A 15,703-nucleotide genomic window follows, 5' to 3' on the forward strand; every position below is an offset into this window, starting at 1 on the left:
TATTCATTATTGTTGTTGTTGTCCTGGGAATCAAACTCAGGACCTTTCACTTGCCAAGCAAGTGCTGTGCTGCTTAGCTATATTCCCAGACAGAACAATATATTAATTGAGAGAAAAAAAGAGCAGACCATAGACTGCACACTTAATTTGAGGGGACTTAAGTTTTCCTTTTGCCACCTTTGTTTTCAAACTTGGAAAATCCATGAAGATGAGGAACTACTGGATGCAAGGCCGAGCTAGGAGAGCAGGGTTCTGGCTCCTTGTTCTGGCTTTGTGCAGAGCAGAGATGTAGAGAATGAAGCTGGTGTTCTGCTTAGGATTTTGTCTGCAGAAATGGTTGGCTGCTAAAATAGTGTAGAAAGTTTCAAAGCTGTTGTTAATGACTTCCAAAGATGAATAAAGCTGAGCAGTTGAGTGGCAGCTGAATTCTTAGGTCTGGGTAGATCTTTCCTCTGAAGCTTGAACCTCTCTAATATCTCATTGTTCAGAGAACATTGCAGGGACATGGGAGGTGAAAAACAAAATGTGATTAAATGGAATAGAGGATGTATGGGTGTATGGTAAATGGGTAAGTAGGTGAACGGGTAGGTGGGTAGATGGGTGGATGAATAATGGATAGACAGAAAGATGGGTGGATGGGGAGATCAATGGGTGGTTGGATGGATGCAGTGGATAGATGCATAGATTGATGGTTGGGTGAAGGATCAGTGGAAGGACAGGTGGGTAGATGATCAAAGGATGGGTGCATAGAAGAATCAATGAATGGATGGTGAATATATGATTGACTGGATACCTGGATGGATAACTGGACAGATGCATGGATGGATATATTTATGGATGGGCATCCTAGTGGTATACAAGTATAATTAGTACCTGTAGTTTATCCTCCATACTTTGAAATCCAGATTTACTATTTACTACCAGTATGATCTTTGGCAAGCAAACTTCTCAGAGTCTTTGTTTTCTCATTAGTAAAACGTGGCTATGACCCATACCATATAAGTTTCTTTGGAGGTTATAGGATATAACACAATGAGATTTTTACCCAGTATTTGCCACATAATGATAATTCAGTAAATGATAGTCCTTAAATTCTCCAATGGGAAAGACATGAAGGAAAGTTACAAACTTTTATTTTTATATTGCTAAAGAGAAGTTATTTGCCATTTTAAGAAAAATTTTCATGTCTTGATTGCAGGTGGTAGCATGCCATAAGGTTGCCTGTGCTTTGTCCCTCTAGGCATCGAGATAACTAAGCTCTTAGGAAAGTTCAAATATGCTTTTATTTCCTTGGGACCACTGACAACACTTGTAAGCAAATAAATAATTGATCTTGAACTGACTCACTCATTTACTAATTGTTTCTCTATGCCCCAGTATTAACAGGTATTTGCTAAATTAGCAGCCGAGCTGGAGAGACCAGAAAGATTCATTAAAACTGAAGATTTGTAGGCAACTGAGATGTATGTAAGCGGCAGTCAAAATGTGAAGGATGCCTCAGCTCAAGTTGGAGCAGGCGAACACAGTCAGAAGTTTTTGAGTGTTGTTCGGATGTAAGGTGGTATTTTCATTATGTAGAGACTGATGCACAGTACTGAACACTGAAGAAGACTGTAGTCTCCTACCCTGAATGATCAGAATGACATTCTCCCTTCTCAGATTTGCTGCCCAATTAATCTATTCTCCTTGCTCCCCACACATCACAAAAAGCTAAAGAAGACTTGTGCAGAAGGGAGCAGTGTACATAGGCAATAATCCAGATAAGTCAAGCAAAATAATTCCTTTGTTTGATAGATCAGATGTTGCCGCAAAAGTGGCCTGCAGGGAGGGGGACTTGGAGTGGAGCGTGTTCTTGAGTTGTTAAGGTTGAGGTGGGGCAACCCCTGGGCCTGTGACTGGTAGCCTTGTTCTCACTTCCTCATGGTGCTGGCTCTGTGTATCTCCCTCTGAATTTCTTTTCCTCAGATTGTCTCTCTCCAGCCTTGTTCACCATCTCTGTCTTCTGAACTGATTTTGACTTGAATATCCCTTTGACTCTTTTTCTTTTCCACTCTCTAATTGTTTGTCTCTGTCTGACTTTGTCACCTTCCCTGTCTACTTCTGGCCTGCAGTGTCTCTCTCTTTTCTCTTTTCTCCTTTTCTTTCTTCCTAGGAGTTCATTCTCCCTGTCCCTGTCCCTGCCCCTGTCCCTGTCTCTATCCCTATCTCTATCCCTATTTCTTTCTCTATCTTCCTCATTTCTCCCTGTTAATCCCTACCTGTTTCCTTTCTTGTCTGTCTCTAACTCTGTCTCTGTCTCTCTTGTCATTGTCTGTCTGTCAGCCATCCTATCAGCCCTGAAAGCTGTTGCCCTGCCCACTGTTAAAAAATCCTTTCGACTGTTCCTCAATGACCAATTTTCTTTCCTGTGGTTAGAAAGTAGCTCAGGCCTTAACCCATTTCCTCCAGCAGATCCAAATTAATTAGCTGAGACCAGGGTTGTGCATTTCAGAATTAGAATAATATTTATTGAGCACCCTAGAGAGCAAAGGATGGAAGATGGAGAGGAGCCAGAACAGAGAGGGAGGTCACTGAGCTAAGGAAATGGGGGCGGGGAGCTGGCAGAGGAACCTGCTCCTAAGGCCACATAGTCTGGGATGAAGGCACTCTTTCTAGTTGCCAGAGAATGCTAGGAAAGTTTGGGTCTTGGAGAATGGCTCAGGAGTAGCTGTGGAACCAGAAACATTTCCCTGCTTCATGGGGCTTTCAAAACAGTTTTTAGTACGGTTTTCCTGCTTGGGTCTGCTGCCTAGTGCAACATAGACTACTGGTATCCAAAGCCCCCTCTCCCAAGTTATTTCCTTTCATTCTATAGCCCAGGGATAGGAGGAAGCAGTTCTACTCCAACCAAGAGATACCACTTATTGTCCAGCAGCAAGGACTGAACCTGCTGGCCTTCAGGGAGGCAGCCCTGCCTTGAGGATGAAGCCTCTACTTCCTGAGTTGCTGAGTAGGTGTCAATCAAAGTTTGTCAGCCTTAGTGCTACTGTTATTTTGAACTTGATGATTCTTTGCCATGAAGAGCAACCTGTGCAGTGTGGGAAACAGCATCCCCAGCCTCTACCAACCAAGTACCAGTATCACCTACCTGTCTCTGTAGTTGTGGCAACCAAAAATATGTCCAGATACTGCCAAATATTTCAGGAGCAGGTGCGAGATCGCCCTAGTTGAGAAACACAAGTTAGAGTTGGTCTTGGCTAATCAAAGGGAGTGGATCTAATCACCTGACTCCGGTCTTCTACACAGACTTCAGAGAAGTAGGAGTCTGCATAAGAACTTGGACAATAAGAGAAAGGGTAGAACTCTCTGGGGAGTAACATTTGAGCTACAGCTGTCTACCATCATTAGTTCATTAAACTTTCCTCATTCAGCCCCCTCCTAACGTTGGAGTAACCACAAGTCTGCTTGCTACTTAGATAATGAACTGGACATTTAATATAAATGAAGTTTTTTTTTTTGACTGGCTTCTTTTGCTTAATATGATATTTTTAAGATTCTTTCATGGTATAGAATGTGTCATTACTACTTTCCTTTTTATGACTGAATAATTCTCTTTCCCTTTATTTTATTTTGAAGAGTAAAAACAGAAGCAAAAATAAATAGAAAAAAATGACAGAAATAGGGTAACATACAACAATACATATGCTACCAATTTTCAAAACAGGAATATCTAATTAACAGTGGTTGTCATGTTTTCTATCTTTTATTATCAAATCTGTTGCTCAGATTAACAGATATAGTTAGGCAAGATTGGACAAATAATTGAGTGTTAGCACTTGCTTTCAGGATGTGACTGAATAATTCTATTCTGCGTGCATGCATATTGTGTTTATCCATTCAACGGATGACCAGTTGGCTTGTACCCACCCTTTGTCTCTTGCTAATATGGTTGCCATGAACCTTCCTTCATGTGACACTTTATGGTTATCTTTTCTTTTCTTTTTAGAATACTTGGGATTAGAATTGCTGGGTCACATATTCACTCCGGATTTAACATTTTGAGGAATTGTGAAACTATTTTCCAAAGGGGCTGCACTATTTTAAATTTGCTTTAGCAGAATGTGAAGATTCCTTTTTCTCTAAATTGTTGTCAACACTTACGCTTATCTGTCTTTTTATTTGTGGCTATGCGAGTATATATGAATGGATATGGCAGCCAAGTGTGATTTTGATTTGTATTTCCTGGTGCTTAACCATGCTGAACTACTTTTCCTGTATATTTTCTTTAGAGAGACGCCTCTTTAAATCCTTTACCCATTCTAAAATTGAGATATTCAGTTCTCCACAATTCTTGAGTTGCAAGATACTGGGATATTTGGGATATATTTGGGATATAAGTCTGTTATCAGAGATGTGTTTGGCAATGTTTTCTCCTGTTCTGTGAATTGCCTTTCATTTTCTTGATGAGATCCTTTGGTGCACAAATGTTTTTATCTATTTTTCTTTCCTTTCTTGTGCTTTTGATGTTATATCTAAGAAGCCATTGTGAAGTATGAGAAGTCACAATGATTTATTTCCATATTTTCTTTTAAGAGTTTGTAGCTTCAGTACTAATATTTAGGTGTCTGACCCATTTTGGATTAATTTTTGTGTATAGGGTGAGATAAGAGCCTAACTTTATTCTTTTATGTGTGGAAAACTATTAATGCCAGGACCATTTTTTTTTTTAAAGAAAAGTGTCTTTCCAATGAATAATTTTGGCACCATTATCAAACATGAATTGACCATAGATGTATGAGTTTATTTTGAGACTTTCAGTTCTATTCTGTTGGCCTACATGTCTATTATCTTATAACTCACTATTTTCTTATCACAGAAAAATGGTAGGGAAGAGTTTTTGATCATCAGAAGGATAAAAGAATCTAGGAGGCCTGCATTAATGTGAGGTTAAAAAGATACACAAGGTAAAGTTACCAAATGTCAAAATCAGAAGAGGTCTTAGAAATGTTAATTTAACTCTTTGTCTTCACAATGGGGAAGAAGTGATACATTTCAACTTTAGAGGTTAACCTATCTGCCCAAAGCTTCATGGCTAATCACAGACAGAGCTGAGATTTGAACCTAAAACCCTCAACTTTCCAGGCCAATGATTTTTCATTTTCCTAGGACTCATTTGACTGATGTGTGGCCCCAGATTAAGGCCTCCCCTATTTCTTTTGGCTGAACATGAGGTTCTGTGTTCTGCCTGACTGTTAGGTCCGTGGAAGTGAGCGGGGGTGGTGATGTGTGTCTCTTCCTCTTTTGACAGGTGGAGAGAAAAGAACGTCAGTGAGGAGAGAGCATTTGAAAATCTGAAATTGCTATATAAATGCCACTAAATGATAAGATTGCCAGCCTGATGCTCTTCTAGGAAGGTTCATTGTGTCACAGGAGGCATAATGGGAGGAACTCATTCACTCTCAGACACTATGTGGTTGTCACTTTCCACAGGAGTAGCTTACTAGAGCTGGCTAGGATGTGAAGGGAGCTGTAGGGTGGGCAGGGCATGATCTCAGCTGGGAAGGGCTGGCTCAGACAGGCCTGGAGTTATGGAGCCCCACCACCCTTGGGGGCAACCCAAGTACCTGGAAGAGTCTTTGCCCTGCTGGTTCAAAATGAGCGTGATCCAAATGTGGTCTCTGTGGCTTGCCCACAATCGTCCACACTCCAGAAGTCTCTGTTCTTGTGACCACTGGCCATCTCCTTTGTCATCCAGTGAAGAAATCCTGTTTGAAACTAGTTCAGGGAGCAATTACTACTAAATGGTGAGTTTCTAGAGGGCAGGAATGGGGTCCTATTTATCTCCATTCTTGCAGGGACCACTACCTGCCAAGTCTTCAAGAAGCATGTTTGGTTGTTGAAGGTAGGGGTTAAATAAATAAAACCTGCTTTCTCTGGGTCATTGGGTCTCCAGAGGGGGGCTCATCTCTCCACTCAGGTAAAGCTTTTGTGTATCTTTCTTTTCTCCTGTGGCTTTTTTTTTTCCTCTGTGTTTGTAATTGTTGCCTCTTCCGAACTCCATTTGCCTTCACCGTCTGTACCATCCATGTGCTCTGCTGTTTATCTTTTTATCTGAATATCCTGCCTCTGCAGCTGTATCACACCTTTCTTTGACAGCAGGAGTGATGTGTTATACTTATTTGAGCTATCAGTACCTAGTGCATCCTACTCCATGTGTGCAGGAGAGGTTCGTCCCCTCATAGTTCATATCTTGCTGCTGCACATGAGGCCAGGGGTGTCAGCCCTTTTCCAAGGTGATATTCCACTGCCAAGTCATTGGCAGTTCTGGACAGTGTAGGTGAATATTTGGTGAACCAGTATATTGAAGGAATAAATTTCAGAAAAATTATAATCACAGCCTTAGCCTCTGCACCATCAGGCATGGTAACCTATCCACTGAGCCCAGCACTAGATAAGGCTGTGGCGACTGAGAACTGAATGCCATGACTCTGTCTCTTCCTCTAGGTTGTGGACTCAAAGGACCTGCAAAAGTGAGCCATTTCCCTCTGTGGCTGTGCATGTGAGTCTCACTGTGTGATCTCTTCCTTCTGTAGGGCTCTGGCTGACATCTTAAGACAACAGGGACCAATCCCCATAGCACACTGTGAAAGAGAAGCTATCTCGGCTATTGATACCTCTCCCAAAGATAACACGCCTGTCAGATCATCCTCCAAAAACCACTACACCCCTGTGCGTACAGCCAAGCAGACTCCGGGTAAGTGTGTGCTGATCACCTTGAATCTTTTCTGAGACAGTTGAAAGGTTTCAGCGATGTTCTTCTCTGGAGGGCCAGATACTGGACCTGTACTGTGTGGTGAGGAGTGTCTTGGTGGAGTGGGGACTTTACCTGGGAAGGTTGTGGAGTGAGAGGGCCCACCGCTGGCCAGTGTCTGGGCTGAACAAGGGCTGCTGATGCTTTGAGGCACCTGTGGCATTGAGTAGCTGGTGTAACTCTCTCCTCTGAGAGGTAGTATGCAGCAGCCCAGTGGAGTATGGCCATCTATTCACCTGTGTGGTGTGAAAGTTTAGGCTGACTGGAATACTGGACATGCTCAAAAACTCATGCACTCAGGTACTGAGCTTGTTCAATAATTGGAATCTCAGAGTACTTCCTAAATGTGGGGATGTTGTGTGTATTTTTAGCTACCCCTTTACTGTGGGCTGTAACTTCCCTGAATATATGATAAGTTGCCAAATAATGATGATGATGTACAATGGAGCCTGGTATGTGTGGAGGAATTGGTTCCAGAGCTACTGAGAATACCAGATGTGTAGATGCTCAAGATCCTTTTAAGAAGTGGCATAGTGTTGGCGTGTAACCAGCACACATTCTCCTGGGTGCTTGAAATCATCTCTAGGTTACCTGTGATATGTAACACATTATAGATTCTCTGGAAATAGTTTGTCTTGTTGTATTGTTTAAGCATTAACATCTCTGGACTCATTGAGTACAGATGCAACTTTTTGAATATTTTTGATTCATGGCTGAAATCTGTTGGGTGGAGTCCTGCATTTGGTTGAACCCTGCAGTTGGATGCCGAACCTGTGGAATATGAAGGGCTAACTGTACCTCCTGTTTCTTTTGTTTGGTTATTACTATAACACTGTGAAGGATTTTGGGTTGGGCTTATTTTTGTTATCCTGTAGATCAATATGTAAAGCTGCAGGATGTTTGCTAACTCTGGCAAGGCCATAAAAGTGCTAATAATAAGAAAAATATCAGTAATAGCAGCAGTATAATGTACATATTCTTTGCCAAACATCGTGCTGAACAGTTTGCATTTCTAATTCTTTACAACAACATTAAAATTACTTGTATTATCAACACTTTATTGTGTTAAAAAAAAAAGTTAAGTAACTTTCCTCAGGTCACATGATTAGTAAGAGAGAAAACTAACATTTAAATCAAGGCAAATAGTTCATAACAGTCAGGATTAGAAAACCATAATATTCATACCCAGTGAGAAACACAAATGCAAAGTATCTGAGTAGACAGTGTCTCTATACCTTGATAAGTCATGTGCCAGTACAAGTCTCACCGGAAAACCCAGTACTGACTCTGCTTCCCAGGATCCTACGGTACTTTGGTGCCTGTCTTTTGGGGAGTTCACATCCAGGACTCTGCCGATTTTCAAAGGATGGGCTGTAGGGTTAAACTGAACTTGAAATAAAGATATTCAATCACTAAGTGGCATAGTAGTGTCCCGATCCAAAACTAGCAGAGGTGCTGCTGAAATCAAATTTATTTTCCACTCATTATTTAACTTTCTTAAGTGAAATCACCTTTGCCTTTAATATAGTTTTAAATCCTTTGAATCCTTGCAATAGCTAGGGATAGGTTTTCTTGAAGATCTATCTGTATATAGACAGATGAATGTATGTATTCATCTAACAGTTTGTATAGGACTTAAGGAGAGTCATAGACCCTCCCTCCAAAGTTAGACATCCTTGAATTAAAGGTCAAATGAGGGATGTGCCTTTTCAGAGTCTACCATGCATTTCCATCAGAAACGTACTGGGTTATTTAAATGGAAGCAACAAACAGAATAATGGTAAAAACATCTGGAACAGTGGTCACCGGCTGCACACTGGCTGCACCCTGGGGAGGTTCTTGAAAATGTTGATGCACAAGCTCCACAGATTAGCCAACATTTCTAGGAATGGGAATGACCATCACCCTTCTTTCAAGAAATGAAAATCTCCACAAATGGATTCTAACATGCACCCAGGGAGAAGAATCAATGGCCCAGATGGATTCCTTCATACATAAGGACCGACTTTGAATACCAATGATTCTCCAACTTGTTTGCATATTAGAATCATTGGAAAGCCTTAAAAATAAAGGATGTCTGGAACTCCTACCTAGAGGTCATGACTGAGAAAGCAGCAAGATACTTAAAACTTTTCCTTTAGTTAGAAAGAATGAGAATTACTGGGCTCTGAGATTGCATACAATCACCATTCTAACTAATCTTTAAAATCACTGATTATTATTTAGTCTGACCTTGACATCACTGCCAGTGGTGGGTAGGGTGTTTTTTGTTGTCCCAAAGATTCGTCGTTTGAAGTCAGTCTCCTCCAGAGCTTGGCCTGTGACTCTGGAGCTTCGGTCACTCTGACCTGCAAAGCACTCATGGTGGTTTATTTTCACTTCTATGTTCAATTTTTCTGCCTCATTCACAAATGAGCTATTTCCCATGTACTGAATCCAGTCTGAACAAATAGACAGTCATGATTTGCTCATAAGTACCCTTCTCCGGGCAGGAGGTATTGTCATTTCTTGTGGTTTCCTTACACATCTTGTCTTGCACTGAGTTGAGAATGGAGGTTTTACAGTTAACATGATTCACTTCTGTGTTTCTGGAGCTCCCTCCCTGTATTTGTCAAATTGTAGCTCTTCTTATTGCTTTTAGAGGTGGGAATGGTTTCTCTGGCCCAGAAAACATTCACAGTCATGAAACCAAAATGTAAAAGCAGTTTCACAACATGCTGTATCTTCTGTAGCTTGTAACAAACATAGTGCTTTTCTAAATAGCTGATATCTTTTGCCACAATATATTGCAATTTGAGCAAAACTTTACAGAACTTTGGGTAAATGTTCTAAGTAGAAATTCACTGTGATTTTTGTCACTCATCAAATAAATCAACCAACTGCCAATTGTAGTAAAGCAATAGGAATGCTCAGGGGGGTGTTATGAGAAAGGTCCAGAAATGCCAAGATCCACTAAAACATACTGGTAGCTTGGCTCTTTGAAGTGCTACCATTGGACCTCTGTATTACTGTTATCTGGGATTTGTGAGATGTGCAATATCCCAGGATAACTTCACCTGCCGAATGAGAACCTGCATCGTAGAGAAATCACTAGCAATTAGAATTTGAGAACCTTTGGAAAATTGTGGTCTGGCTTTTTTCTTGGTATCATCATCTACTACATATATGATCCTGCTGCTGCGATTACTACCTCCAAATGCCTAGAATTGTGTTAAGAATTCAATGAGTTAAATCAAACAGAACATTTAAACAGACTCCCATTCATAGCGAACACTGTTGTCCAGGACTAGGCTATGCAAGTGTATCTATAGCTTCTGGAAAATGTGTTGAATGAATGAGAGCTCTAAGTAATGTGTTAGTGTCCTTAGACTAACAGCACCCATGCAGCTGAAATGGGGCAGGCTTGGAAACACATGCACTTGTTTGGTCTGGAAACTGGAGTGAGAGTCCTACAATAATAATAGAAATAATGACAACCATGTACCACAAGTACCACTTATTGAGCACTTACTACATACTGAATTCTTAGCTAGGTCTCCACAGCAGAGAACATAGTATTTATTACATGTGGGAATTCCTAATTTCACATTGACAGAACAGTCGGTCACTTCATCTGAGAGTCTTTCACCTTAACTGGCTCAGTAAGTCCCATCCAAACTTCTTTTTATCTAGTATGAAGGAATGAACCCAGTGTTATGCATTGTGCTACATCCCCAGTCCCTTGCACCTTTTCCTGTTTTGAAATAGGTCTCATTAAGTGGTAGCCCAGGCTGGCTTGAGTTTACAGCTCTCCTGCCTCTGCTTCTTTGATTTCAGGGATTACAGGTGCACCACTAGACCCAGCTGCCCTTTCCTAACTTTAAAGGGAGCTCCACAGTGGACTTTTACTAGGGTGTAGAAGACTTATGAAGCCTGTGTCCATCATGGAGTTCTCAAGCCTGGCTGCCTAGAGACCTTGCTGCTCAGACTGTGGTCCATGAACAGTGGCAACTATCTCATGAAGCTAGCTGAAAATGCAAAATCTTGGGCCCTTTCCCAGACCTACCAAATCAGAAGCTGTACTTATTCTAGAAATTGAAGTAAATTGCACATGTGTTAAAGCTAAAAGAGTCTTCTGTCATGGTGATTCTCCATTTTGGCTGCACATTGCAATTGGATAGGGAATTCTGAAAATACTACTGTTTGGCATCTACCACAGGGACTCATGTAATTAGTCTGGAGTAGAACCTGGTCAACAATATTGATAGTTTTGAAAACTTCCTGTACTGTTCCTATGTTCAGTAAACTTTGAGATTTGAGGTTCTGAAGGTGGCTATAAGGTGGGAGAGACATCCTTTAAAGATTGTGGAGGTTGGGTTCCCATGAAAGCATGCAGGGTGGAGACGGTCTGGTTGGAGTCATTGGGCTGTGGCCAGAAGTCCTCTCATTGCAGGTGGGGCAAGGGGAGCAAAGGAATCAAGCTTCTGTGAGAGACAGAGGGATCAGTGTGCAGACATGAATGGAGATATGGGGAGAAGCAGGCACACACATAAAAATGTTATAAGTGATTCAAAAACTTCCAGTAAGCAGAGTCATTAGGAACTACACTATGTCTAGTGCTTCAGGCCCCCTGAGCTCAGAGTTCAGAGACTTGGTGTGAGCTTAGTTCTCATATTGGGGCAAGAAGGGAGACCTGGCATGCTTGTCTGGCCTGTACTTCTCTCAAAGATCCTACCTTGAGGTGTGTGGATGATCTTCCCTAGCAGTATAATGAGCTCATATGTTTAAGTTCTACAGTCTTGATAGCCACCTTCCCCGTATCAAGATTGACACCAGCTGGAAGCATTAAATACTTATGCTCTATTTACACATCACTGTGCATTATATAAATGGGTAATCAGTCATCCTGCCTGTTGTCAAAGCCATTGCCTTGAGTGGCAGACTCAAGGAGCCAGGGGCAGGACTCTGTAAGCATCACAGAGTCAGGAATAATACCGTGAAGTTGAGCAGGGGAGCTTTTGCCACAGCTGGGTGGCCTGCTCTTCTCCCTTCTAGCCACTCTCACCTGCTTTGCAACCTGCCCCTCTCTGTGGTCTCTGGGCACATTGGCCTCCTTGACCATCTTTCTCTAAGACACCAATCATCTTACCTCAAGGCCTTTTCAACTCTCTGTTCTTGTAGACTTAAGTTTTTCAAACCCAAGCATTTGTGCTGTGAAATTCAGTGTTCAACTGTAGCCATTTCAAAGAGGTTTCTCCAAGTGTCATCTCTTCTATCTCCCGCTTTGTTCTCTTCAGAGCACTCACTCTATCTGATATCATATATTTGGGGCTCATTTGCTTACCATCACCATCCCTATGAGAATATTAGCTTTGTGTAAGACAGGTTTTTATATTTTCATCACTGTGGCATCCTAGAACAAGAGCACTGCTAGGAATGTTCTATCCGTGCAATAACTGTGTGTATGTGGGGAATGCATGGAAGACAGGATGGCCCTGCCCTTGGAGGGACACAGGAGTGAGGGCATTTGTATTTGTTATGTAGCTGTATGTTGAAGATCCCCTGAGGCTGTGGTCCATTCAATAGACCTCTTAAATGTAGGTATGGATTCAGGCTAGTCACTGGGTAGGGAGCTAATTGGAGAAGCCCTAGTTCCAGTGTCAAGATTCTTACCTAACCCCATGACCCCCTCTTTCTGGGACTGATTTAGTTCTTCATGGCTCAGCACAAGCAGAAGCCAGGAGCTTTGCATCCATCACTGGGATTAGAGAGATGACCCCCAGGGTGAGGTCTCCCCTTTTGCTCAATCTGTCTTCACAGAAAGACTCCGTGGAACAGAACTTGAAGTCTTTTTGCCCAGAATCAGTGTTCCCAGGGATAGCTTTAAAGCTGCCCATGGAGTCAGAAAATCTGGGCTGTATATCTAACGTCCAGGAAACAGCTGGATCACTCCAACATCTCATGGGAGATGAAATCTTGCTTTTGTTGTCATCCCCAAGCAAACAGAGCTGTTTTGTTCCAGAGATGATAGCTTCTGCTGTCTTTGGGAATAGTGAGATCACTGGCTCAGCCTGTGCTCGGCTTCCATGCAAGTTGGGGCATGTGGGTTACTTAAGTGAAAGGCAGCACACATTAAACATGGATATGAGTGTGAGGCCTATCGGGGCATCACCTGGCACAAGGGGAACACTACTTTAAATTTGCACTATTCAATATGTTGGTCTTCAGCCACATTAAAATCAGTTTTACCTGTTTCTTTCTGTTTCTTAGTGCAACTGTAAAAAAAGTAAAAGAATGTATGTGGCTCTAGTTTTCAATCCACATTATATTCAAGTGGACAGAGTTGATCTAAATGTTATTGGTGTCTAGTATGCAGTGAGATATTAGTCTGGAGTAGAACCTGGTCAATAATATTGATAGTTTTAAAAACTTCCTATACTATTCCTATGTTCAGCAAACTTTGAGAATTGAGGTTCTGAGGGTGGCTATAAGGTGGGAGAGACATCCTTTAAAGATTGTGGAGGTTGGGTTTCCATGAATGCACTTCCGTTCAAGTGCATTCTTTAGCTTTCTGTTGATGGAACAAATGATATAACAACCTTAAATTAAAAGAGGAGAGGATTGTTTAGGCTCTCAGTTTCGGAGGTGTCAGTCCATGATCCTCTGGCTCCAAGGCATGGTGATAGAGCATAACAGAAGGATGCTGCTCAGTCATGGTGTCTGGAAATCAGAAACAAGAAGAGAACCAGAAAAGAAAGAGCCAGGAACCAGGTGTGGTTGCCAAGGTCAAGGCCCACTTCCTCCTAGACCCCAGCTCCAATAGCCCATTCAGCTATGGACTCATCAATGCATTAACTCATTGACAAGGTTAGCACCTTCAGGTAAGCACTTAAGACCTTTGAGCTACTCTCCAACCCAAAATCTTTGTTTGTTTGATACAGGGTCTCATTACACAACCCAAACACTGACAACCCAAACTGGGGATCAAACCTGGGCCATTGACCTTGCCAGGTAAGCAGGTTAGTGCCCTCAAAACCCAATCCCCTCTTCAGAAATGTCTTAGTCCATTCTGGCTGGTAACCCAGATCATGTGGTATATTGAGATTTAATCATGGACAAAGCAAAAACTCATAGAGCTCCCACTGTATTGTAGGAGATTGAAAGTGAATAAGAAAATAACTTCAGAATTCAGGCAGGTGATGTCTTTCAGAAACACTGGGGAGAGGAAGTAGCCTTAGTAGTGTGGCCCTGAGATAGCATTTGAGCTGCTATTTGATTGAGTAGGAGAACCCAGCCATGGGGAAATGTGATGAGGGCACATTCTGTGCAGCAGGAGCAGCCAACGCAAAGGTCCTGAGACAGTAGCAAAGCTGACATGTTCAAGGATCAGGACACAAGGGTGATTGTACAGAAAAGGAAGGAGCAGGTGGTATGTCGAGAATAGAGAGGTAGATAAAGGCCCATTGTGCACAGTCTTAGAGATGACAGTGAATAGTGTAGGTTATCCATATTGTGATGATCTGATTCATGTTTTAATAAAGTTGCCATGGTTGGAGTAGTGGAAATGGGCTGTTAGTGGGAAACAGAGAAGGCTTTCCACCTTTCTCATAGTGAGCTGGACCAGTGGGAGAACTTTCTCTGTCTTCTTCCTCCACAGGAGGACGCTGCTCTATAAAGGAGAAGTGATGCAGTACTGCCCTGTAAGTTCAGAAGCAGAAAAACCAAATTCCACAACTCAGCTCAATTTGAATAGCTTGGACTGATTAGACCAGGCCATAAACAGGCATTGGCCAACTCTTCTTGAAAAGGACCAGGTCGTAAAGGTTAAAGGGTCGGTGGGTCATAAGATCACGGTGGCAGCCATCCATCTTCACTGTGGTAACACAAAAGCAACCATAGGTAATTGGGTGTTGCTTTGCTCCCGCAAGATTTTGTTTACAGAAATGGGCAGTGGGTTCAATTTAGCCAATAAACTCTGTTTTGTCACTGTCTGCTATTAATATCCTTAGAAAGCCATAGACACTTTCCCTTTGCCATTTCCTTCCATTTAAAATAAGAGTAGGGACCCTCACCTCACCAGCATGCTCAGAGTCAGTGGCCGACAGAGACCACAGGCAGAGCTCTATCAGTGTCAAGTTCCACTTCCCCTAGTGCCCTTCCTGAGGCCCTGCCTGTGGTGTTGCTTATAGCTTGTTCAGCTAAGCTTTGTGAGGGCTGATGGATGGCCTGGGCCAGGATCTCCAGGATGTGCCAACATGCTGCGACTTGGATGTGGCTTGTCACCAAAGACAAGTCACATGTGTTAAAGACTTGTTTCCTAATGAGGTAATATGAGAAGTGATGGGATCTTTAAGAGAAGTACTCCAGTGGAAAGGGATTGGTCATTGGACATGTGAATGCTTACTGGAGAAACAGGTTTAATACAAGATACACAAATATATAAGAATTTACCTGAAAATTTTTTTTACAAGATTAGCTGACAGTGGCCACCTGCAGAGTCCTGTGGAAAAGAGTGTGAAAGGACTTCCTGTGTGCTGCAGCTCTGAAGGATGCAGTCAGAGGCCCAGAGCTCACTGTGGTGTCCTGAGTGAGGCTCTGTCAGGAGGCTGCAGAGTCTGCGCTGTAGGCGGAAGCCAGGAGGTGATATCCAAAGTGAAGGTGAAGACTGGAGCTCTCCCAAAGAAACAGGAGCGGCCTTCCTTCGCTTCTCTTTTATACCATGCAGGCAGCAAGCCTGTTGGTTGCTATCATTCACACTCAGTAAATTTCAGCAAATCCTCAGTAAATCCCTCTAGCCACACCCAGAACTATGCTGATCTATTTAGTTGGGTACTTCTTACTTAAATTGACACAATCCTTCTCTGACTTCCTATCTGGCCAAGCAATCTCAATCTCTCTCTCTCTCTCTCTCTCTCTCTCTCTCTCTCTCTCTCT

At 42.3% G+C, this 15,703-nt stretch overlaps 1 protein-coding gene across 1 annotated transcript in view; it reads left to right on the forward strand.

The window, feature by feature from the left end:
* Shisa6 (shisa family member 6) overlaps nucleotides 1-15,703 on the forward strand; it is a gene marked incomplete at its 5' end in the record, with an annotated part of 316,675 nt that overhangs the window by 15,002 nt on the left and 285,970 nt on the right. Inside the window, one exon of the mRNA XM_023705426.1 lies at nucleotides 6,573-6,733. Coding sequence (XP_023561194.1) covers nucleotides 6,573-6,733 — 161 coding nt within the window. The remainder of the gene's footprint in view (nucleotides 1-6,572; nucleotides 6,734-15,703) is intronic.

This window comes from Octodon degus, unplaced genomic scaffold (assembly GCF_000260255.1).
Source record: "Octodon degus isolate 3935 unplaced genomic scaffold, OctDeg1.0 scaffold00219, whole genome shotgun sequence".
NCBI lineage: Eukaryota > Metazoa > Chordata > Mammalia > Rodentia > Octodontidae > Octodon > Octodon degus.